Source organism: Lates calcarifer, linkage group LG3 (genome assembly GCF_001640805.2).
Source record: "Lates calcarifer isolate ASB-BC8 linkage group LG3, TLL_Latcal_v3, whole genome shotgun sequence".
Classification (NCBI taxonomy): domain Eukaryota; kingdom Metazoa; phylum Chordata; class Actinopteri; family Centropomidae; genus Lates; species Lates calcarifer.
The window spans coordinates 18,041,344-18,065,917 of record NC_066835.1 but is presented as its reverse complement, the minus strand read 5'-3'; the positions used below and the strand labels follow the sequence as shown (position 1 = coordinate 18,065,917).

Sequence of the window (24,574 nt, the reverse complement as noted above, 5' to 3'; positions counted from 1 at the left end):
TAAAGATCCCATTGTTTCCGAAAAGACAAAACAAGTCATCCTGTCTGAAATGATACACACGACATCTAGCGCCATAAAAATGTAGTCTTGGGATTTCATATTTAACTCCATCCATGACCCAGCAAACGTCAGTCACTGGTTTTAACTTATTCATCTGTTGACTGTTTAATTTGACATGAAATGAATACAAAGGGCAGTGTTAATGCACAACTAATTATTGCAATTTGTTACTTGGTTTGTTGGACTTGTTTTAGAGCTTGTGGCCTCCTCACCACCTCTTCACCTGTACGTGGTCGACACCTTAAACTCCCTGTGGTCAGTTTTAATTGAGGGACGTCCAAAGACGGTAACACTTCATATTAGGATACACTTATTCACCATTAACTAGTTGCTTATGAGCAGTCATATTTGCTCTTTAATAGTCATTATAAACACATATTCCACAGCTACAAGGCCTTTAACTCAGAGTTTTCCCTCAATAATTACTGCTTATTAATAGTAAGAAAGGAAGCTGTGCATGAATGCAGAATAGCAGAATAGGGAACAACAAAGCATATTTAGATCATTATTCATGTACAACAGCTTCTTTATTTACTATCAATAAACAGTAATTAGGAGATTATTGAAGGGAAAACTCCTGGTTAATGGCCTAGCAGCTGTAGAATATAATGCAGAGTAGGGGATTAATGAGGGCTGTATAATGACTAATAAAGAGCCAATGTGCATGCTGATAAACAACTAGTTAATGGTGATTAGAAACCACATATCTAAGGGGAACTATTATATTTGAAGGTGTTTAATCTGCACTCATGTCAGCTCGGTATGCTTGTGCAGACTTGCAGTCTATTCTGTTTTATATTATATTGTGTTCTGCAGCATTGGCGTGTGTACACGTGTTTTCTAATGTGCAAAACACTTTCTATTCGTTCCCCTTTCTCTTCCAAACTTCCAAATAAAGTGATTCATTTATAATTTTCCAGCTATTTGAGATCAGTTGTTGCTCATGCAGATCAGCAGGTCATGGAAAAATCTCTCTGTCGCCAAACTGTAAATACAATAGAGCTCATATGTTCATTTAATAAATTAATTGGTGAATTTGATGGAAAATGAGAATTGTTTTGATGCCGTGGTTGGATCATCTGCTGAGGACAGACACGCCATCGCCACCCGCTGGCTGGATTTGATGGTAGAGAAACGACTGTTGTTCTGCTGTTTTCTAACTCAATCTACATCTAACGCCGTGTGCCACATGAAGAGGTTTGTCCATTCCTTTTGAATTTAAACTGCTTCCAGCTGTGTAACATGATGTTTAACCGTGAATTATGAGAGGCGTGTGAGCGCAGCGCGGCGGTTTGTGGCACCACATGGACACTAGTTTTTGTCATGTGGTTTGTGGGAAAACCCGTATTGGATCTCTGTGGTCACCTGGGCAAAGAACCTGAAAAAAGTGCCGAGAAGGAGCTGATTGTCAGCGTGTGTCTGGAGATGAATGATGCACAGTTAAGCCGGATTGTCTGGAATATAAATAAATATAAGACTATGTCAAAAACTGGAGGTAAACACACCATGCGTGTACAAGTTTATATGCAGAAATAAACCGAGATAATCCGTTTCTATCCACCAAACTCTTCACTTCCGATGAGTCACGTGAATGCCACATTACAGTATGTAAAGTTTCAAGAAGACAAGGCAGCAGCAATGGTGAAAAACACTCATTTCGTCGCAGAATAAAAACGTACAAACTAGTCCACTCCATATCTTATCGGGCGCATGTCGCAGCCCGCAGCTTTGCGCGGATAAACAGCAGCTGTGCGCCGCGGAGCAACAAAAAGGAAACCAAAGGGCAAAAAGATTCCCGACGCACTGTTTCAAAAGGAAATAATCTTCCACCCGCACATCCAGCAGCGAGTCGAGAAGACTTTAACGATTTTAAAACCCGGAGCCAGAGCACAACAGCCGGTCTGAAGCTGTGTGAAAACCCGGACTGCTTTTTTTTTTGTTTTCCGCACAGACGCAGACAGATCCGTCCTGCTCCGCAACGGCCTCCATTTTAGCTCCTTGCCCGGTCGGTACCTCACGTGTCCTGGACTGTCTTTCTCACATGACCCGTGTGTTTGTCCCCGTGATCAGCGCTTCCATCTCCGTAAATCAGTGTCGTTGAATATCGGCGTTTTACACCCGCAAAACCTTCATGGATATGCTGGAGCAGAGTCTGGACAGCTCGGCGAGGTGAGAGGCTGCTGGCCGCTTCCTGCTCTGCCATGGCTCCCACCGCGGCCTAAAAACCCTTTTCCTCCCTTGCAACGCAAGACTGTTAATAAAATAACCCTGATACTTTTTAATATTTGTGCATTATCTGGCATCGTGCCTCCCGGATGGATCAGTGACCGCGCAGGTTGCGTTTAAACACCTGTAAAGATATTTTCAGCAGAAAGCGAGCGCCTTTTTTTTTTTTTCAAATCTGTAAAACCACATCTGCTGTGTTTTATTCACCAGACAAGAAACGCAAATGCACAGCAGCGATTTGCGCCTATTTTTCAGGCTGACATGCAACAGCACTTTGCTGCTACTGTACCTGATGCAGCTCTTTTAGGATTAAAAAGCTTAAATGAAACTAGGAGGGGCGGATGTTAGAAGTATTATAGTTAGAAGTGAAGTTAGTTTCTCCTTGTGCAGCAGATCAAATCGCACAGACTTAAGTTTTAATGCTCGAATAAGTGTAATTTTCCTCTTGGAAGTTGCAAACAAACATGATTTGTGTCACGCTTGGACGCCAATTGCGTTACACTTTAGTTATAGCTTAAACATCACGTCCTCGTGTGACCTCCAGGGGGCGCCCTTCACCCGCAGCTGATAGTGAGAGCTTGCTCTACATAACAGTACACATTGATGATGATAAATGGTGTTATTTCTGAGAAATGTGTATTTTGGGTTTGGCTTGAAATTGACTCATTGGTGTTCTCTTTTTGTTTTTAGTCACGACAAACAGGAATCAGAGGAGGTGGTGCAGTTACAGGAAGGTGGGAGGTTCATTTCCTTTGATCCCAACAAGTGAAACAAATTAAAAATGATTCTTCTCTGGGGGAAAAAATGTGCTGCAAATTTAGGGTTTGCACCTTTGAGGCAAACACATTATATAACCTGAAATTTGATGTTAAAACTGTGAAACAGAATAAGAGCAGTCATCTTCTGCAGACATGCATCCACTCACATCTGTTGTTTTTAAGGCTCAGCGTCACAGATTTGAGACATGTTGACCTGTGTGTTGCAGGAGAAGCGGTGGGGACGGAGGAGCAGACTGCAGTGACCATCACCGGTGTCCCGCAGGCTGCGTTCGCTGACCACAATGTGCAGTACCAGTTTCGTACAGAGAATAGTGGAGGGCAGGTGAGCATCTGCAAAACAACAGTGTTTCTTACATGATAGTTACGTTTTATATGTTCAAGGAGTCACACTAAGACTAAGATGAAGACACACTGATCAAAAGATAAAAATGTGAGTTGGCAGTCCCTCAGAAGTATGAAGGTCTTTACCTTTATCCTAGTAGTGATGTGTTTATTACTGACAAACAATATATCCCAGTTTAAAGTTGGTTTGAGGAATATTTAAAGCTAATCCACTCAGTACTGTGCTGTAATTGTTGTTCACTCTGATTGATGATATTAGATAGATGCACTTTCTTGAGCCCGTGAGGGGAATTCTTACATTACAACAATTAGGTAAAAAAAATACAAATAAAAAATGGCAGAAACTAAGAAATCTTAAAAATATATTCAGGAAAATTATTTAAATAGCAATAGCAATTACAGATGAAGAGGAACAGTTGGCAACTTTAGTGGTACATACAAATAAATATGTATTTACACTAATGTCATCATTCATTCAAATGTTATGGTACTTTAATTATTCCTGCTGCACTATATATATTTTTACACAAGGGAAACTTTTTTCAAGGGGGAACAGGACTTCAACACATCACCTGGCTGCTGTGCCTGGTTACAGTTGCTATGGGGTGCCTTATATATAGAGGTTTAGCTAACGTTCAGTTTAAGGTTGAGTGCCCTGTTGAAGGATTCCTTGTGGAGGATTGTTCAAATGACACCAAGCAAGCTTACTGTTAGCCATGTTCACACCAGGCTGATTTGTATCAGTTGATTTGAATTCCAGAAATAACCCCAAGGTGTCATGGGAAACACATGAGGCAGATGTTAGCGCCTGATAAGCAGTTACTCATGCTCAGAAGCTTAGCAAAGCTCAACAGTTTTTCTATAAAAGCCACAGAATATAACTGTGGTGTGAGCACAAGAAAGGTGAAGTGTCTGCAGAGGTGTTTTTTTTTTTTTTCAACAGGTCCTGGTTTCATTTTGCGTTTCAGGAGAAAAACCAACCTCATATTTTTGAAACTCGCACTCTCTGCTCTGTCCCCAGGTGACCTATCGAGTGGTTCAGGTGACAGACGATCAATTAGAAGCCACAGCTGACGGGACTGGAGCTGTAAGCGTCGTCTCCACCGCAGCATTTGCAGGAGCCTCTCAGGCTGTGGCACAGGTGAGTTCACATACTTGGACTGTGAGACTGGAGTTCACATCATTACTAAAAACAAAACAGGAAAGAAGAGGCATCAGCTACACCTACACATGAAAGTGTGTTAATAAGCGTCTACCTACGATATTTGTTATGATCAGCTTGTTCCTGACTTTTTGACCTTTTGCCAGGCTGTCATCCAGAACCCCTTCAGTAACGGGGGCAGTCCTGGCGGGGAGACGGTGGGCGGAGAGACACGTTTTGCTTACTTTCCCGCCGCCACAGTCAGCGATGGAACAGCCACGGCCGTGTCGGTGCAGGCCACCGCCGACCCAACGATCACACAGGCAGGAGGTAAGAAAACACTGTAATTATCTGGTGGAGAAAAAGTGACATTGTGTCACACAAAATGAGAGACAGGACAGGAATTCATGGACAGATTTTATTGTCCAGATAACAAACTATTGTTTCATGTTGAATACAGTCATGCAGCTTTACCGTAATTAACATATTTCTCCGTCACTGAAGGATAACTCTTAATTTTCTTTTTCATTTGTCCCTTTAAATCCAGGTCAGTTCTACGTGATGATGAGCCCCCCGGAGGTGCTGCAGACGACGACCCCTCGCACCATCGCACCGCGAACGCACACCTACACTGCGTGAGTGTGACACAACGCTGTTCCCTACACATTCATATCATTCCTCAAGTTACCAGATCACCATAACTCTCTCCCCCACACGTGTTTGGCTTCTCACCCTCCACATTCCCTCACCCCCTCTCCTCTGTAACCTCACAGTGGAGTGGATGTTCTTTACCCTCTTCTCTTTAGAAATGATTAGTTTTGTCATTGTGTGTGCAAATGAAGATAAAAAGAAATCAATCAATATCCATCATTTAAAACATCCAACATCTGAAAACCACACTCTGTCCTACTTACCTGCCATCCCCAGAGACCTCGGTGAAAGCGAGATGTTGCAGCATGGCAGTACAAACTGGTGAGACGAACTTTCACATACGCCCCCACCCCCATCCCAAACCCACCCCCACCCTGCCCCCATCATGTGTTGTAGAGACAGACGTTTGGTGGCTTCACTAATCACTCATTAGCATTCCTGTATGGTGAATTATATGTTGACTGGTTTAGGATAGAAATACCCAATGACTGAGTCCTGTTTGCACGATTCCCTGGCTGGTTCCCACAAAACCAAATGAGACAGTCATGGCTAACGGTGCATTCAGGCACTCCTCGTCAACTAGCCAAATAAATATAGCGAAAGCCTTAGCTTAATTATGTGGGTGTTTGTTTGGATGTGCTTCACATTAAAGATTTTTGTTGACTGGGTTCTAGTTCAGGTGTTAAATATTTGGTTAATATTGAAAATCTGCCATTTTAATTCATAATTCCTTTGTCATGTTTGTTTTGCTGTGTCTTTACAGGAAGGTGGAAGGTCCACGAGCGCCCAGAGATGAGAGGCGAAGAGCACAGCACAACGAAGGTATGAGGTCGTTTGTGACGAGCGCTTGTCTTAATTCTGTGTTCATTAGAGATGACTGTTAAAGTCAGGTTTAGCTTTGTCATGTAAATACTACATATATAGTTGTTGCATTTTAGTCCATACACCAGGGATTTTATATATTGCATACATATCCTACTTATTTAACGGATATATGTGAAGCATGCTGAGCCTCTGGCTTTCTGTCTTTGCAGTGGAGAGAAGAAGAAGAGACAAGATTAACAACTGGATTGTCACGCTGTCAAAAATCATCCCTGACTGCAGCGTAGACAGCAGAACTGGAGCGGTGAGTGCTGCACAGAAATCAGCTCTTAAAATAATGTCTTCTAAAAGCCAGCATATTTTTGCAAAGTGTGTGAAAAGTGACAGACAGCTGTGATAACAGGATTTTCATATCTGTGATGGTTTGACAGTTGTCACACTGCTCATAACCCTGACCACTTCCATAACCAGTGCACTTTCTTGTGCATCCTGTCCTTTCACCTAATGCATGCTTGCACAACTGATTCTGAAAGTCAGTCAAACACCAAGTGTAACCACAGCCAAAGACTCCCGCTCAGTTAAAATGAGGCTCTATTAAGTTCTATTATTATTCTGATACGGCTCCACATGTAACAAAGAGTTTGGCTGAAAGGCTCTGAAACGGTTTAGTCACTCAAAGACAGATCATTAAAGGTTTATGTGAGTGACACAATGGGAGGGAAAAGCTGATGAAACTAAGTAATAAAGGAGGCAATGAGTCATTTTTAACACTCTCTGTTGTATTTCTCAGAGTAAAGGAGGCATCCTGTCCAAAGCTTGTGACTACATCCGAGAGCTGCGTCAGAATAACCAGCGACTGCAGGAGAGTTACAAAGAGGTGGAGAGAGTCGAGATGGACAACGAGCTGCTTAGACAACAGGTTAATATCCCACACAAACATCTTTATACTTTTAGTGCACCCTGAAGTAGCCTGAATTGGATATTCATTTTGACCAAAAGAAAACAAAATTTGCAGTGTTTGTGAGAAAAGGCAGGTAGTAGCATATTTAAGAAAACACTGTGAAACAACTTTCGAAAAAAGATAACTGCACCTTACATACCTGGGAGTTAAATTACATATTAGCACAGATAAATATTTTAGTTATTTTATCACAAAATTAAAAAAAAAGTAAGATACACCATACCTTGTCACGTTTCCTGAGGTACTTGTGGTCAGTCAGGCAGTAAAATGCTGCATTCAAATCATATAGGAATTAGTGTAATTACTGGTTTCCAACTTGTTGAGAGTGTTCTCATCAACTTCCAAGTCATATTTTCAACTCATAATTAAAATGTAATCAATTATGGACACTTAACAGCAGCAAAAATCTGGCTAAATCTATAGTAATTAAACCTAAACTTAAAGGATATATCGATGCTATGTCCATATATTGCATTTTTAATATAGCAGTGATTTAAAGTCAGCATTCACAGGTGGTAAACACTGTTATCTTTTCCATTCTTACTATGCATCCCATATGACATGAACATGGCATTCTCAGTTCGTGGGAATTGTAATTAAATTCAAAGTGCCAGTATTCTGTAATTATCACTTGTGCCTCTAGTGGCTGTCGTTCAGTAAGTGTTTCAAATGCTGTTGTCTCACAAACCCTCCAAGGATGAAATTAAACTCACAGCACTGCTTCGTTTCTGTTCTTTCCTTGTCTAATTGTCTGTTTTGTGGTTTTCCAGATCGAGGAGCTGAAGAATGATAATGCACTGCTTCGAGCACAGCTACAACAGCACGGCGTAGAAGTCAACGGAGATGCAACACCGCAGTGATTGTGGACTGGACACGTGTAACGACACAAACACAATGTCGCATCCTCCTACCCACCTGAACAATACCAGGAAAGGAATAACAATGAAAGACGATTTCCATCTGAAATTTTATCACAGAAAACACGCACAGGGCTCGAGAAGAACACTGAAGGACTGCAGACAGAAAACGCCTCTTCCACCTCCAGCAGTTCAAAGGATGAATGCTCTGAAATCCGTTAACTGTGTAGCTAACTGAACCTCTCACCTCTGCTTCAAGGAAAATGACCTCTGCACAGCACCACCACGCTTGCACCACTTACTTTAAATTATGAACCTGCCACAGAAAATTTACTTTTATTGATTGATCACCTTTTTATTGTACCACAAACTCCTCTTTCTTCCTCTTTTGTTGACATTTGCTGTGTTTGAAACTACTAAATGTGACATGAATGATAGCTCCCATTTACCTTTTTTATTTATCCGTCTTTAAAGAATGTGCACATAGAAAGAAAAAGCTGGTTTCTGCATTTACTCTTACCCCAGCAACAAACAACCTGCAAATCAGACAAGTTTGTCATGATCATCACTGTCTCTAAGGATAGTTTTACTGTCACTGGATCATATGTATATATAGTTGATCTGTGTGCAGTTTTCTGCCTCTTAACACTGACACTCCAAGCACCAGGCAGAGCTCACAAACTTTATAAACATAGCCCAATGTCAGTAAATTCAAAAACTATACTACTTTTCTGACAGTCAATATGTATGCAGACATGGAGGTTTTTACTTTTAGTCCAAGGCCTTAATAGAAGCCTGTTGGAGAATCTAGGTGTTAACATAGCTCAGGTAATTGGGATAGTGCACTGGCAAGTGGTTCCCAGATTCAATGAAGTCTTTACATATAGTGTTTAGGTCTCTTTCGTGTCCCCATTAGGTGCAATGTACAGATAAATGAGAATATGGAGATGATTTTCAACGTGTGAATCATTTTTAATGGGCATTAAAATATGGTATGTTTGTATATCTGTTTAATAGGTTATTGGTGTAATGCACTGAAATAGAGTGTCATGTGAGGTCTTGGTTTGAGACCGGCCTCTGTTTTGCCCACCAGTCCTGCTGCATTTTAATGGACACACAAGGTGGATTTTTTTTTGGCAATACTCCCTATTTCTTTATAACCCTGGGAACCATTGCTGCTGACAGAAGACCATAAAACAGCTATGGTCAGGAATGTGCTATGGGTAGGTTGGATGTGAGTGATAATTGTAACTAACCAGCTTTTACTGAGAGTCTCCACAGCATGGAAATATAACCACTGGCATGACTAATTCTGATATTACAATAAAACAGAAGTGTGAGCGTTGTTTATTACAGAGGATGTCTACATTTTGTGGCCTTTAAGGTCAAATTAAATTTTTGAGTTCTACGTTATCCATTATTTAATTTAATTTTAAATATTAACTGCTGTTTGCTGCGTTTTAAAACGGGAAAATATGAATACCGTTTTACCTTTAACCTAGCGGAATATAACTGTTCCCTATCGACCGATGATGCCATAGAAGGTTCCGAATCCACAAAAACGTCACGGACGTTGCCATAGTATTTTAATTATTTAACATTTTCAGGCGAACGTTGTGTCGGTCCGTTGCCTAGAGACGGCAGTGGGTAGTTGCTATAGGAGACGCAGTCCAGATAAACCAGCTCGCGCCGACTATCTGAGCATTCTAGAACTCCGGTGAGTAAAATTTGAAGTGAAGTAACTTTGAAATAAGATTTTAACCGTTTCGAAGTTTGAGGGTAATGCTTAGCAATAACAACTATTAAGAGAAGTTTGAAGTTTTGGGACTTCATGGCTTTGTCACTTCGGCGAAGTTCTTATACTCTCCAAGTCATCGAGGTGTTTTTTTTAACAACTGCTGATGTTATTCGCCAGTTTTAGTGAAGACTGTTTTAGTATACTGTATCTGATGCACTTCTATGGAAAGCCTCACCTTCACCACAAACTTCATACAGCTCATTAAATTAAAATGCTGCATTTAGAATTCTAGTTAAATATACAAGAACTATGTATGTATGGTATGGTAACACTAACATTTAACAAAACTGTACAAAAGTCTCACAAAATGGAAATAATTACCTAACTACATTTTCCTCAATGCACTTTGAACATCCCCACGTATTGATTTTTGCAGCCTTGCTGGATCAGTCAGACTTTGCAAAGGTTTTAAAAAATATATATATTTGAAACAAACCTTTTATATACATTAGGAAGCATCTGCAAGTGTCACTGAAACAGATCTTACACATTTAACAGTACATGACAAACACAGTGACTAAGATATTTGCATGTTACCGCAGCAGTAGGATGTCTGCACTTCCTGCAAAGCCTGGCCTTCGCCTCAGTGTGTCAGAGTGGCACAGTAACAACCACCAACTGTCTGCCACAGCTGAACATGAACGGCTCATCTCCAGTGCGATCAGACAAGATGGGAGGTCACTGCGCAACGAGACCAACTGCAAGGTGGGTGTCTGTGCAGGAAGCTAAACAGTCAGTATCTACAGGATAAAGGATACTCCGTAACATGCAATGTCCACAGATGCTTTTCTTTCTTCCACTCAGTCATCTTCCTGCCACTTTTCCCCACAGACAACCTGGGATGAGAGCGACACCCGTCGCAGGTTGAGTGACCGGGTTTGGGATGTTTCTCGATGGAAAGAAGCGTTGGAAACCTGTGCACAGAAAGTGGATGAAGAGATGGAGGCTCTGACCCTGGTGATTGTCCAAAAACCTCAAAAACAACAGAGAGCTTGTTTCATTTCATGTTCATAAATGTACAAAGATGTCAGCCTTTTTGAAGTGTCAGACCCATTTATATTTTTTACACCTATGTTAGTGTAGTCATATGTTTCTCTAAAGTGAAAGTCCCTGCCTTTAAATAGACATCAGATCCTGGATGGACTCACAGTGGAGTAACCTGTCTTGGTGTGTGTTGGAACAGTCTAAAGAGCAGACGGAGCAGGCCCTGGCTGCGACGGTCACTCCCCTGGAGGTCAGTACCGAGTGTCTGACTGCTGAGGGAGGGACGACGGGGGTACGAGCTGGTTACCGACCCTGTGGATGAGCAGCTGAAGAAAGAAGTGGAGCTGATCGGTAGAGTGCAGCAAGTCCTGCAGCAGCACATAGACAAGGCCTTTGAACAGCTGTGGTAAGGAACAGTATGGCGTGATGTAAAACTTGCACAGGAACCATTTTCTGTTTTGATTTTTCTCTGACCAGCTTTCTCTGTTAATGTTCCCAGTGTTTTGCAGGAGGTTCGGCATCAGCTGACCGCTGACCTCCAGAACAAGATGGACGCTCTGGACATCGATATGTCCTGCCTGTCACTTACAATAAAGTCACCTCAGATCTCCCTGAAGACCAACCCAACTCGCATACCATCAGGGTAACCTTGGGATAGGGGGGTGTAAAACTCTTAGATTACTGATTTACAGGATTTCGACTCAGAATGGCAAAGAAGTTCGTATATGTATCCTGGTGTAATCCTTAAAGCAGAATGAATAATGTGTCCTTTTTCTGCTTTCCTGGTACATGCATGTGTAGTTAGCTAAAATGTAGAAATGTCATTGCTGCTGTTCTAGTTCCTCCACCCCCCAGGAGTGGGTCCAGTTCAGCCAGTATAACATAGCTCGTGCCCAGGAGGCCATGCAGGTGTCCCAGCAAATGAGGGAGGACATGAGTCTCACCAGAGCCCAGGTGGGTGTGATGTAACTACACCTGGCCGTATGGTATTTATAGTACAAATACTACATGGCATGTAAGATGCAAATAAATTACTTTTGCATTCGCAGAACTGTCCAAACAATAAGACAATGCAAAATCATTTAGCTCCAGACTGAATGAGAACATCGTGTGCCTATCTTGCTCATTTCTTCTGTAGTCAACAGAAGTCGAGTGATATGGCACTTTGCAATCAATTCTTTCTCTATCCTCTATTTCTCAGCTGCAGAATGAGTTGGAGACTCAGCGGAGGGCCACAGAGTTTGCTCTTCGTAAACGCAATCACCACGAAGAGCAGGCCCGCGATGAGCTGGAGTGGCAGATAAAAAATGTAAGATATCTAACAGCTTATATTGTTGGGTATTTGTCTTTTTTTACAGCAGGCTGGGCCCTTTTCAGATTAAACATACAGTGTTTCTGACTGTCTGTAGACTGAAGGAGAAATGACAGAAATGGAGAGCGACATCCACGGACTGGATGCAGATCTGCAGGCGAAGACGGCCTCCCTGAAACTGGCTCATACCAGACTGGAGAACAGGACTAACAGACCTGGCATGGACCTGTGCAGAGACGAGGTAAATATAGACGAGAAAATACTGACTATGTATGAGAAGCTTCATCCTGATCGATCTTTTCTTTTCTCTTGGTTTGAAGGTTCAACACGGGCTTGTTGGTGAAGTCCATCAGCTGGAGACCACCATCATGGCTCTGAAACAAAAGCTGTCGGAGGCTCAGTGAGTCTTGTTTTGTTACTGATAGTTCATTTGCAATTTTATTTACATAGTCATCAGTGAAAACCACCAACCAATCCCCTTTTCACTCAGGAACTCTCTGCAGAAAATGAAGCTCCATCATGCCCGCATGCTGCAGGATCTTTCCAGAAAGCAGGAAGCTTTGTCTCTGGAACAACGGAGCATGAACACCCGCTCCCACCTCACATCGGCCTCCTGCACCAGCAAGACCCCGGTGCTGCTGGTCCCACTCACGAACTCCAGCGGGAGGAGCAACCTGCAGCTGCTGGCTCAGTAAGAAGATGGTATCCATGCTTTTGAGGGGATCAATTAGAATACATTAGGAGGATTAATTAAGTCATAGGTAATGGACATGACACCAAAATACTACTGAGGTCTAACGGTAGTAAACAAAACTAAAAAATGAATTAATCATCCTCAAAAAATATTCTCCTGACCTGTCTAGACCTTTTTTGTGTGGACACCTTTTTTGTGTGATCAATTATGGACTTTGTGTGTGTTTGTTTGACTTTTACAAAACATTACGCAAATAACCTGGCCTCGATTTTAATCATTTACTCATCAAGACATTTCTGGCATCTGAATGAATGTAAGTATTTTTAGAATTAGACAGAGCTCACGTTCACATCTGGTGAGGCCATTACTTTTATCGACCATTAGCTTTAATGGCTATGTTTGGCCTTGTCATGTTGTTTGATCAACTGACGCTGTTTGGAGCAAAAAGACGATGGTAATGACGTGAACTTTGACTCATGCAGTATACACGGTTTAGATAAAAAACAATATGGTAAACAGACACTAAGCCGGGTCCTTAAGACAATAAACCCTTGTAACTCTCACCTGCTTCAGTAGTAATGTCTTCAAATGGATGTGTTTGTGTCGGTCGCTGTTTTTTTATGAGGATTGAGAGAGATCTGCTTTTAAAAGAATGTTTGGTCTGAAAGTTATCGAAGAAACTGAGGTCTTCTCAGTTTAGAAAAAATTCTCTAATCATCAGTCGTCACTACACCATCAGTAAATTCTACTACACTATTTAATACTTCAATACTGAGACCAAGAGATCATTTTAAATAATTTTTGAGATAAATTTCTAATTGCTACTTTCCCAATTTTCCCCAAAGTAAATTCACTATTCATTTATTATTGCTTGCAACTGTTCTCTTGCTTAAATATTGCTTGTTGTGTAAAACCTAGTCATAGTTTGGTTGAGTTAGATTTGTTAATTTATTGCTAGTTGTTTGAATTTGCAATTTTATTTCAGCTCAATTAAAACAGTTTGCTGTGTAATCCTTTTTCTTACTTACTTGATTTGTCTATTTATTCCTTTGGTGATTCTTTGAACTTAAACATACATTTAATACAGCTACTGTGCTGCTGTGCTAAGTTTATCTTTGGTTTTTCATTTAACTTGAAGAACTTGAAGGAGCCACTTTGCTGTACCACTCAAACAATGCATGCTGCAAATATACTAGATTTGTTTCTTAAAAAACTTAATTTTAATTTAATTTAATCATTTCAATCAAAAGACCTCAAGTCTGTGCACAACAGACTAAAAACTCCAGGTTATAAATCAGAATCAATTAATGGGAAGTGTAATCAATTACACAGTGTTTATCTTCCCTATAATTACATCATTATTTCCTGAACAATTTGCCAAAATAGAGTTTCTCATTTGTCTCACTAGAACACACAAGGATAACATAGTGAGCCCTATATTTCTGAGACAATGTTGGTAATTAGTATCAAAAACAGAAATGGAACTAGCTACCACTGAAGTATTTTAATGAAACAGTGTTGGTACTGCACACTAAATGAATCATACAGATTTGGGTCTTGTTCAATACTTTAGCAAATAAGTTATTATTGAATTTAGAAAAGGATCACAGAGTTATCTATGGGATTTTTACCTTTGTTCAACATGACTTAGATTGATTATTGACAATCATAGAAATGTCCTGAACAGCCACAGTTATAGTGACATCTTCATAAAATGGCCCTATGTCAGAAATACTTGCTAAAACCTACTGAGTCTTCCTGGAAAACCCAACAGAGAAAACCCGTGAGACATAAATAAAGGCTGTGCTAATGTCACTTTCACTTTTGGTAATGAATAAGGTAAATAGGTCATCAATACTTTGCAAACATTTGTGGAGAGAAGACAAGTTGTTACACACATTTGTTTTGAAAATTGGATCAATAGACAAATCAAACAAACTAGCACTTGTGTTTTGAACAGCTGCAGGTCGTTTCTCAGAAAAACATTTCTTGGTATCTGTCATTCTGCTCTGATAAAATGCCTCTGTGAGAAGTCGCAGTGATTTTTCTGCTCCATTTTCTTCACTCACTCTCTCTCGCACTCACTTTTACAAACACACACAAACTAAGGAGCTTATTCTGCACCATAAAACTGTGAGAAGTGCCTTCATGCCACAAACAAGTCACTGTTTCCCAAAGCCTGAGCCCCATCCTCTCCTCGCATCGACCATCAACTTCAGCACATTTATGACTTTACTGCCCGGCCCTCCAGTTCATTTAGACAGCCTGGCTTAAAGGAGATGGCCATGTGCTTCCTGACACGCTGAATTATTCTGAATCATTTCACTTAAGGGCCCAGATGCTACCTGTCTGTTGCCCTCCGCTGAGAGGGCAATTAAGGCAGCCTGGTGCCTGCTAAATGCCCCCCCTACTTCTGCATGAGCGGATGCGTCTCCTTATCTGCTTCTCTGTCATCATGTCGTGTGCACCTCGCCCCCTTCGTGCCCACATGCATCAGCACCATTGTGGCCACCGCCTCTTTTTTTTTTCTTTTTTTTAATTTGCCCTCACCTGTCTCAGAGATGGTGCTTCTATTATCAGAGTCGACTTTGAACATGACGGAGGGAGAGACTTGGCTCTACAGCCGCTTGATTACCAGCGTTGGATGAGAACTTTGCTGCCAAGGAGAATCTGCCTCTAGAGAGATGTAGTTTATAAAGGGTGAGGACACAAGAATAATCGTGCAGTTTGTTTGATTGTCTTAGTCGAGACTTTCTTGAATCTGAATTTGTTTGACGATTTCTCTTTGTCATGGTAAATTGGAGGACGTGCCACCTTTTTGCTGGACGTCTTGTTCCTCTCAGCAACATCCCAAACTGAAGAGATGCAGGTGGCTCTCGAGGATTGCATCGCTCTCTCCGTCTACACCTTCACCTTCCTGCTGGGCTTTCCCTCCAACCTGCTGGTCCTCTTCGTGTATGTGCGCAAGGCCCGCAAGCGTGGCGCCACGCCCAATGTGGTCTACGCCCTAAACCTGTGCTTGGCCAACCTGGTCCTCGTGGCGTGGCTGCCCGTCAAGGCTCTGGAGACGTTCCTTCAGGACTGGAGGCTGCCGGCGCCCATCTGCCCCATCTACAACTTCTTCCTCTTCTCCTCGCTGTATGGCAGCTGCCTCTTCATCACTGCTGTGACAGTGGGGCGTTACCTCAGCATCGCTTTCCCAATTATCTACAAGAGATACCGCCGTGCTCGAATCTCTTGCTTCATCAGCGTTGCCCTTTGGGTGTTGGTGCTGCTTCACCTCAGCTGTGCCCTGGTGGCTGAAGAAGGAGCTCACTTCGTCTCCATCAAGGATCAAACCTCAGCTTGCTATGAAAACTTCACCACCTCCCAGTTGGATGTTCTGCTGCCTCTGCGCCTGGAGATGGCCATCGTCCTGTTTCTTTTACCCCTGATTGTGACGTCCTTCTGCACGCTGCGCTGCGTTACCCTGGTGTGGCGCTCAAATTTGTCCCTTATGGGAAAGAGAAGAGTCCTGACTGTCGCACTCTCCACGCTTATAGTGTTTGTGGTGTGCTATGCAGCCCTACAACGCCTCGCACGTTGTGGGGTTTGTGTTGGACAGAGATGTTGAATGGAGGACATTAGCAATGCTGACAAGCTCCTGCAATGTTTTCCTGGAGCCTGTGGTCATGCTGATGCTGTCGCCAGCAGTGTCGAGGGGCATCATGGGAAGAATCTGTGGACGGCAAAGTCAGTTCAGCCGAATGGAGGGGTGTCGGCATCGGTCTAAAACCGCCAACGGCATTGCAAACGTCAGGACACCACCTACGCTGTCTGAGAGGAGCCATAAGGGGGCAGAGGTGACTAAAGTGGGGACTTCTGAGATTGTGACAAATCCAAAAACAGAAACAGGATAAAATCATTAATGGGCAGACTGATAGACAACATCCTCCTCCTTACCGATGAAGCAACAAATAAGCTAGATAATATCTCATTGTCAATATGTCATTTCAAGGCAGAATGATTTAATCACAGCTGCATCACACTGTGTCATCAGGTTTCAACTTCCCTTCTCTCTGAACACAAATGTAGAGTACTGATGAGTCCTCTGTTATGTCAGTGTTTTTGCTGGTCAGTAAAAAGGAAATATGAGCAAGCCTTAAAATCCTTTTTTCTTTTTACCAAGGAGACTGCATCTTAAAACTGGAATAAGTGTTGTTTTTTCTCAGATGTTAAGGCTTATGTCGTTTAACGAGGCTGAACTTTATGTCAGATGATTAGCTTGGTGACGAATGGCTCCATCTGGTGTCTGTCAGTTACTGTTCCAAGATGTTACAAGGGAATTGCTTCAAAATATGTCATGTTCTTGTTTGGGAAGTGTTTAATGTCACAAGACAGGCTGACAGTTTCCTCACAGATGTAACTAATATCATAATTATGGCTGAATCTGTGTTTCAGTGCGCTGGCACACATAAATGGAGCAGATCGTTACTGTCATTAGTTACACCTGTGATGAGTCAAAATATCCTCAGTGGGATAAGAGGTATAAAAGTATATCAACGATTTGGTGTTTGAAATGAATCAAGATTGAAATTAACTAGATTCTGAACATGTTAATTCACTTTCTTAACTAAGTATTTTTACTTTGAAAAATGTTCTACAATCACCTTCAAAATAAAGTATGATTTTTCCAAGTGTATTACGTGTGGTTGGTCGTCTGTTGTCTTTTAAAAATAATGACAAAAATGTTAATACCTCTGATATTTCTAACTCCCCGTTGGGCACAACACACAGCTGGAAATAAAACCCAGAATAAAGTGTAGAAAGTTCATGTACAAAGAATGTCATATTTGATAGATTTACAAGAGATTTAAATCACTTTCTAATGGGTTGTTACCACAGAATAGGCATTTTAAGTATAAATTCAGTTGGCAGTTTATTAGGTACACCCACCTACAACTAATGCAGCTTAATACAACATGCTTGCAGTAATTTATTTAACTATTTATGAAGGTTATGATGTTCCTTTTTAGAAAGGCGATTGAGAGGTTGTTGTCCTCCCTTCCCCTGTGTTTTCCCCTCATGCTCCCTAGCGTGGTTTGTTTGTCCCCGGTTTGTTTCTCCTCCTGCCAACTCACCTGAACAGCTGCAACTCGCCACCCAATCAACGCGACCATCGACCTCAGCGTAGAAACCCTGGCTGATCCCTCCAGTCTTTGCCGGATCATGATCCTGCTACCTGCTCCTCCACGTCCAGCTCAAGTCTTTGTCTCCTGTTCCTCCTTGATGCTACACCCTGTCGATCAGGTTGATATAAATGCGGTGGACAAAGAAATAGAAACACCTGTTAGTGTAATGTGATACAATTCAACTAATGTTTAGAAGTTCGTGTGTTATAAACCAAATTATATATATAAGAATTTTCTGTCATCAAAACAAAACAATTCTCACTGCTTCTCTATTTTACCCCACAATTGTTTCTTTTTCTATCTTTATTTCTATAAAAAGCTGATAATAATACCTTCTACTTTTTTACATGCTAAATAAATGACTCATGTTATCTTTTACATGTTAGCTGAGCTTATCAGTTCATGCTCAGTTCACTTGATGAATGATTAATGACTGTATGGTTGTTAAAAGGAGCAACATGATCACAGTACTATAAATTAAGCCTGACAGAATATAAGAGACCTTGTAATAAAATGTCTTTTTTTTTCTGGGCATCATTACGCTTCCATATATTTAAGTAGCCGTAACAATAAACATATTTTTTTGTGGATTGTGGCAGTAAGTTCATTACAGAAAAACCTACAATGTCACACACAAATGAATCAAGAATTATACAAGGATACAGCTACTGAAACCAGAAAATGAGAAAATCTAATATGCTCAATACATGCACAAATACAGGCACTAAAGAAGATTGAAAGGGCATGAGGACGTTTTTGCTGACGAAACAGAAGGAAGGCAGGAAGTGACTTGGAAAATATATCCGTATAGAAAATTGAATTCGAAATACGAAACAATAACAGGATTATTGATAAAGACTATTAAACGACACGCCACGGTCTGGGCGTAGCCCACTCAATAAACCAATAATATGTTTAGATCAAATGAGCTAATATAGACAAGAGCACAACATGAACCACTTGAAAAACATGTGTGGTCTTAATGGGTCTTTAATGTTCAGCCCCCACCAGTGCAGATCAGACAGGGATCATTTGGCACCAAGCTGCAGACTAATCACAGCCTGTTGTTGAGAACATTGTGCTGCAGACAGACGGTATAAAAATGGGGGCTGGTTGGAGGGAGGGATGGAGATAACGAACTGGACTGGGTGTCAGACCACAGTGGAGCTGAGTGACTCCACAGGTTGAACCCGTCTGCTCCCTCAGGTAGTTTGGTTCTGACATCAACATCAGCCAAATATGCCACTGGTATCAACAAGTGTCAGGTGAGTCAACTTCCCTTTAATAAGTCCTTTATTCTACTGTTAATAACTTCTTAGCACCTGCTGATGCTAATTTGAAGTTAACCTGAATTTAATCTGCAGTCAGTGTAAAATAAGGTTACATGTCATTCAAGCATCTTTGACCAATAAAGTTTGGATTGATTTGCAAACAGTGATCATGTTTTAATGTTTTTCCTAATTAATCAGGCATATTTAGACCCTCCTTGATGATTTGGAACTGGATTTTTAATTGTATTTTCCTTATTTCATTTTTAATGCAGAACTCCATTAACAAAATACATAATTTCTCCTCCTACATAATCTGCTTATGTTTGATGTCTCAAATGACAGATATTACAAATGATTAAGGGTCCAGCACATCATTTCAATCTCATCTTAAAAAAAAAGAAAAAAAGACAAAGGAAGTGTTGTAAATACAAAATAAAAGCTGAAATTTTTCAATGAGACCCTGTAGAGTGAACATGTGAATTTGAGCTCTCTGCCATCTGCTGGGCACTACACACAAATAAAGTCTCCATCCTTTGTTTTAAGATGTTTTAACTGATGCAACCTTTCCTTTGTCACCATCGCGTTCACACACAAAAAAAGTCATTACAACTTATTTCCATCCGCATCACAGTGAGCGTCTAAGTGGTTGCTGGGAGATGATGTTTAGAGAGCGTGGAGAACAAAGACTGTGTCCAGAAGCTTATTAAATTTCCGCTATTGAATGTGAGATAGCAGATATTCAGTAGGACATGCATATTAAGTGCAGTCCTGTGATCTGATGAGACAGTCCGCTTCCAGGAGGCGAAGCATGCTGCCAGAGAGCTGCAGCACCAGAGAGGACGGCCACACGGGGATGGAGAGCCTGGTTTTTCAAGTTTGACAGAGGTGAGTTAATCACACTTTTAGTCATATATCCACTGAAGGACATATTTAACTAGTTATGTATCTATATTCTTTTCATTTTTACATTAGTTTGATGGTTAAGTGTTAAGTAAAAGTGCAGGTAAAACTGAGGCAAGTCAATGCTGGAATTCAGAGATGTTTGGTATGTTTAAACCAACAACTTTTAGTGTGTCCATAGATAATTTAAAGGATAAGTCTTGTGATATTCCATATTTTTCCTATTGTCCAAAACCAACAGAGAATTTATTCTACTAGCAACGATTGTCTGTGCATCCAAACTCACTCCTCTGTGTCCAAAAACTTTTAAAAAGATTTGAATGTCACTGTTGGTCTGGGTGACGTGTTCCTTTATTTATTTATTTTTGAGTGGATTACATATTATACATATAGGATTAATATTTCCTACAACAGCAGTTTGACTCTGACTCCTCCTTATTTAAAAAAGAAACTAGACATTTGTGCCCCATTTTCAAAGATTTTCAATAGGAACCAATGGGAACCAGATAGGGAGAGGAAGTCTGGAAGTGCTGAGACATATTGTTGGTTTTGGTCTTTGCAGAATATTTATTAACAATCAGAAAAATAGAGATTAACACCAGCCTTGTCCTTTAAATAAAACCATATGCAGGTGTAATTATGTTGATTTCTGTAGTCGATTTGCATCTTATAATTTAAATCTCAGAATTTCATTTAAAAGACAATGTGAAGTTTTTGGTTTGTGAGATATTTGATGGAGAAGTTCTACATCTTTACTTGCAATAGTAGAATTAATAGTTTCTTTGAGCAGTTAATCTTTCATTCAAACAAAAGACCTCTTTCCTTTACAGATGATTTAGATCCATTAGAGACCGGAATTAAGTTTCTTTAGAATCTGAAGATTCAAAGAAATGGACAAATTAAATTTTAAAGCAAAAGTCAGGGGATCACCAAGGTTACAAGGATACATTCTCTGGGGAACATGTCTGTGTGTGAATAATTTCGTGGCAATCCATGTCACAGTTGTTGAGATATTGGACGGATCCACATTGCTGTGTCTGGAGCCACACCTCTAGCATAGGCTAGGCATGGCTAGGATGAGACCAAACTTTAGAAATTCCCATGATGATTATTAATCTTCAAAAGAGGCAAAGTCTTTCAAACCTTCTGTTAACTATTCCTTTTTTTCTTTGGCTTTATTAATAATGATTCATGTTTTCTTTCATCCCAGTGTCCTAGAGAGTCTGTCCCTACTGTGAGCAGTCACCATGCTGTACAGTCACCTGTTGCTTTGTGTCTACATCCTCACCTTCCTGATGGGCGTCCCTGCCAACATCCTGGCATTCTGCACCTTCTGTCGCAAGGTGCACCGCAAGGCAACCCCAATAGACGTCCTCCTCCTCAACCTCACCATCTCTGACCTTATCTTCCTGGTCTTCCTGCCATTCAAAATGAAGGAGGCCTCGGACGACATGGCCTGGCTGCTGCCCTTCCCCCTGTGTCCCTTCACTGGTTTTCTGTTCTATGTCACCATCTACAACAGTACGCTGCTCCTCACAGCCGTGAGTGTGGAGCGTTACCTGGGGGTTGCCTACCCACTCAGGTACTCCCTGTGTCGCAGGCCTCGCTACGCTGTGCTGGCCAGTATCATATTCTGGGTGGTGACCTCTTCGAACCTCAGCATTGTCTACATCATACCCTATGCACAGTGGAACAAAGGTACAGACACTGACAGCAGCAGTGGCAGCCCTGCCCCCTCCACGAACCTGCTACCTGAATTTCACAGAGGACGAGCTCAAAATTCTGCTGCCGGTCCGCTTGGAGCTCTTCTTCGTTCTCTTCTGCATCCCTTTCTTCATCTGCTCCTTCTGCTACGTTAACTTCATCCTCATCCTGTCGCGTCTTCCAAACATTGGAAGGCGGCGGAGGCTGCGCGCCATAGGTCTGGCGCTCGGCACTCTGATAGTATTCGCCGTCTGTTTTGGGCCTTACAACGCCTCCCACGTGGTGGGGTTTGTCCGTAAGGAGAGTGAGGACTGGAGGAACGTGGCTTTGCTCTCCAGCACCTTCAACGCCTGCCTGGATCCAATTATCTTCTACTTCTCTTCAGCAGCGGTCAGGAGTATGTTAAATCACTGCTTCAAGAACATCATGGCGAAGCTGCACATTCTGAGGTGTCGAGGGTCTCAGCTCTGTCCTCACCAGAGACCTCCCAAGACTGACAAATACAGGGAAGCAGCCCCTCCTTGAAAGATTATATATATATATATATATTATATATATATATATATGTGTGTGTGTGTGTATATATATATATATATATATATATGTGTGTGTGTGTGTGTTTTTGAGGGAGTGTTAATATCAGTAACTTTTAAAGATGATGTTTGCTCCAGAGCTTAAAAGAGATGCAGTAAACACTTCAATATGCAAGTTTATTTTCAGTTATTTACCTGCTGATTAGTTCATCATCTATGTCCTTTTTCCAAAACAAACCGTCACTTAAAAGTTGTCTCGCAATCCAGCAACTCAAAGCTCTTTAATTTATTTCCTTTACTCTTATTTACCATTTCCATTTTCTCTTTGTTTAACATGAAGGGCTGTAGCTGTTGAAGCCATTTTGTACCAGTGATAGTACTTAATAATTTAATTTAGTTAATTCCACAGATTTTCTGCTGGACCTTTTACAGTTTAAGAGCCTCAAACTTCAGTTCCTTATTTTTTTCTTTTCTACTTCACTGTTTCTGTAAATGTGGCTCTCTGGCCTTACATAGCTCTCTGTCCTCAGAGAACTGGGGTTACTGGTTATCAGAGTAACCAAGGTGTTGATTTTTACCCTAAAGGTGCTGACCCCTGTCTGACGCTAGAGTATAGATGAAGCAGGAAACTGTCCAGTCATGGCACATACAGTATCCTGTCAAACAACCTTTTCTGTGACTCAGAGTACAACTGTTTAATCAAACATGAGTGTTTTATAGGAGTGAGGGATAAAGCAATTAAAACCAGGGGGTGTTAAATTACATAAGCAGGAAGTGGAGACTGTACACTGCCGAGTTAATTTGGAGTAATATGCACAGACAGCCGGAAGTGTAAACACAGAGATTTCACAACGCTGTAGTGAAGCGCGGTTATAAAGTGTGTCTCATTCTGATGTGAGGGGACTTCAAACATGGAGCGACTGATAACCGTCCTCTGGCCATTTCCTGTCAGTAATAATGAATGCAGCGCTCCTATGCAGGTGGAGTGCATGTACACACAGATAACATCCCTTTATAGTGTCCTGTCATATACTGCTCTGAGTACAGCCAGACACGTCGGTTCAGCGGCGCACGTTTATTAGTTTAGTGTGTACAGCCACAATTTATATAAAGTTTAATGAAACCTGTCTGATGTCCTCCTGTTTCCCAGCAGGTAAAAAGGCTGCTGAGAAAGGTCAAATATTGGCTGCAAATATTACCTCTAACCATCATTTCATCCAGTTGCATTTTTAACAGCCAGTAGAATCTCACTTTATTTTTTCATTTATACTTTTCTAATAATTTCTGGGGAGTAACATTCCTGAAAAACTTTTATTTAGTAGGAATAATCTGTACACTTTTTATCATTTCCTTTTAACGTTTAAAATGTAAGTATTTAATATTGCAAACACCCTTTAGCAAACATCTTTTAGCATGCAAAAAATGTTAAAACTTCTGTTTTGTGCAGCTGTATATCACAGGCAAGAAACACAACAGACATAGACGAGTTACAACACTTTGTAATATATACTATAAATTACTTTTTACACGATTTACCTTTTTGTTTCTCTGCTTTCTCCTCCTTTTTTAAAGTCTACAGCCATGCTAGCTGCTCTGTACTTCGACACAGCAGTGCGCTGAGCTAAATGCTAACGCCAAGATGCTAAAATGCTAACGTTTAGCAGGTATAATATTGACTGTGTTTATCGTCTTAGGTTGACTTTTTAGCACTAAACACAACAAATACAGCTCGTGTTGGTGGGAATATCATTAGCTTTGCAGGTATTGTTCGTAAAATAAGTATTTTACAAACCTAAATTTTCCCCAGATTGTTTCGCTACAGAAAAAACTTGTTTTAACTCACCAAATGATGACAATTCATCCAGAGACAGACTCGCAACGTCCATTCGTGTTTTTACTTCTCTATTATTCTGTTTTTTTTTCTATTTAGTTGTGTCTGAAGATGTGTATCATGAACACTTAATAACATGCATCCAGAGCGTCTTAAACGTATCCCAAAATATGGCGCCCAGTACCCAGAATGCAACGCGCTGGATTAAATGCAAAGATCAAAATCAAGGAGGACATGAACGACAGGTCATCGAAATAATGTACAGATAATTAAGTCTGAACTAAAGTGGTGGACTGCCCTGTCATCCATAGATAATAAATACTCAATAGAGTAAATTAATGAGGAAATTATGACTCCCTTTACAATGAAAATCAGACCTGAAACTCATTAAGGAGTATTACTTGTACAGTCGTCATAGCAACACTTATCCTTCACAGGAAGTAGCAAAATTACTTGAGTTAAAAACACCATACATCTATGTTAGTTCCTCTTTTGAGTTTCACTCACTTTTCTGTGAGCATGAATGCGATTGTGAGT

General features: G+C 41.0%; 4 protein-coding genes and 1 long non-coding RNA gene across 8 annotated transcripts; 4 read left to right on the top strand and 1 right to left on the bottom strand.

The window, feature by feature from the left end:
* The first annotated feature begins 675 nt into the window (after positions 1–675).
* Positions 676–9,194, top strand: usf2 (upstream transcription factor 2, c-fos interacting). 4 transcript variants are annotated; one of them, XM_018699649.2, is made up of 11 exons: positions 677–1,257; positions 2,977–3,020; positions 3,272–3,387; positions 4,429–4,548; positions 4,716–4,878; positions 5,096–5,183; positions 5,476–5,520; positions 5,963–6,021; positions 6,234–6,325; positions 6,812–6,940; positions 7,753–9,194. In XM_018699649.2, exons 1-11 carry the CDS (start codon positions 1,100–1,102, stop codon positions 7,840–7,842), a joined length of 1,104 nt encoding a protein of 367 aa, XP_018555165.1. In that variant the 5' UTR covers positions 677–1,099; the 3' UTR covers positions 7,843–9,194. The 4 variants fall into 4 exon arrangements, with proteins under 4 accessions (XP_018555171.1, XP_018555165.1, XP_018555179.1 ...); XM_018699663.2 differs by lacking the exon at positions 677–1,257 and adding an exon at positions 1,325–2,229; XM_018699655.2 differs by lacking the exon at positions 5,476–5,520 and having other exon boundaries at positions 676–1,257.
* A 107-nt stretch (positions 9,195–9,301) lies between these two features.
* tekt2 (tektin 2 (testicular)) lies at positions 9,302–12,628 on the top strand. Its single transcript, XM_018699637.2, is given in 11 exon segments — positions 9,302–9,556; positions 10,180–10,342; positions 10,469–10,594; positions 10,821–10,892; positions 10,894–11,027; positions 11,121–11,264; positions 11,461–11,575; positions 11,823–11,930; positions 12,031–12,174; positions 12,254–12,333; positions 12,424–12,628. Coding segments are annotated over 10 exon segments (1,284 nt in total). The 5' UTR covers positions 9,302–9,556; positions 10,180–10,186.
* LOC127140263 (uncharacterized) lies at positions 12,514–24,530 on the bottom strand. The gene is made up of 3 exons (XR_007810734.1): positions 24,050–24,530; positions 17,748–17,905; positions 12,514–12,644 (listed from the first exon to the last, which is right to left on the bottom strand). It is a non-coding gene; the product is annotated as an uncharacterized LOC127140263 (long non-coding RNA).
* si:dkey-211g8.9 (free fatty acid receptor 3) lies at positions 12,671–17,194 on the top strand. The gene is given in 2 exon segments (XM_051068311.1): positions 12,671–16,189; positions 16,191–17,194. Coding segments are annotated over 2 exon segments (1,035 nt in total). The 5' UTR covers positions 12,671–15,490; the 3' UTR covers positions 16,527–17,194.
* On the top strand, positions 19,640–22,212 carry LOC108898798 (free fatty acid receptor 3-like). Its single transcript, XM_018698853.2, is given in 3 exon segments — positions 19,640–19,954; positions 21,180–21,698; positions 21,700–22,212. Coding segments are annotated over 2 exon segments (981 nt in total). The 5' UTR covers positions 19,640–19,954; positions 21,180–21,216; the 3' UTR covers positions 22,199–22,212.
* Positions 24,531–24,574: the final 44 nt, after the last annotated feature.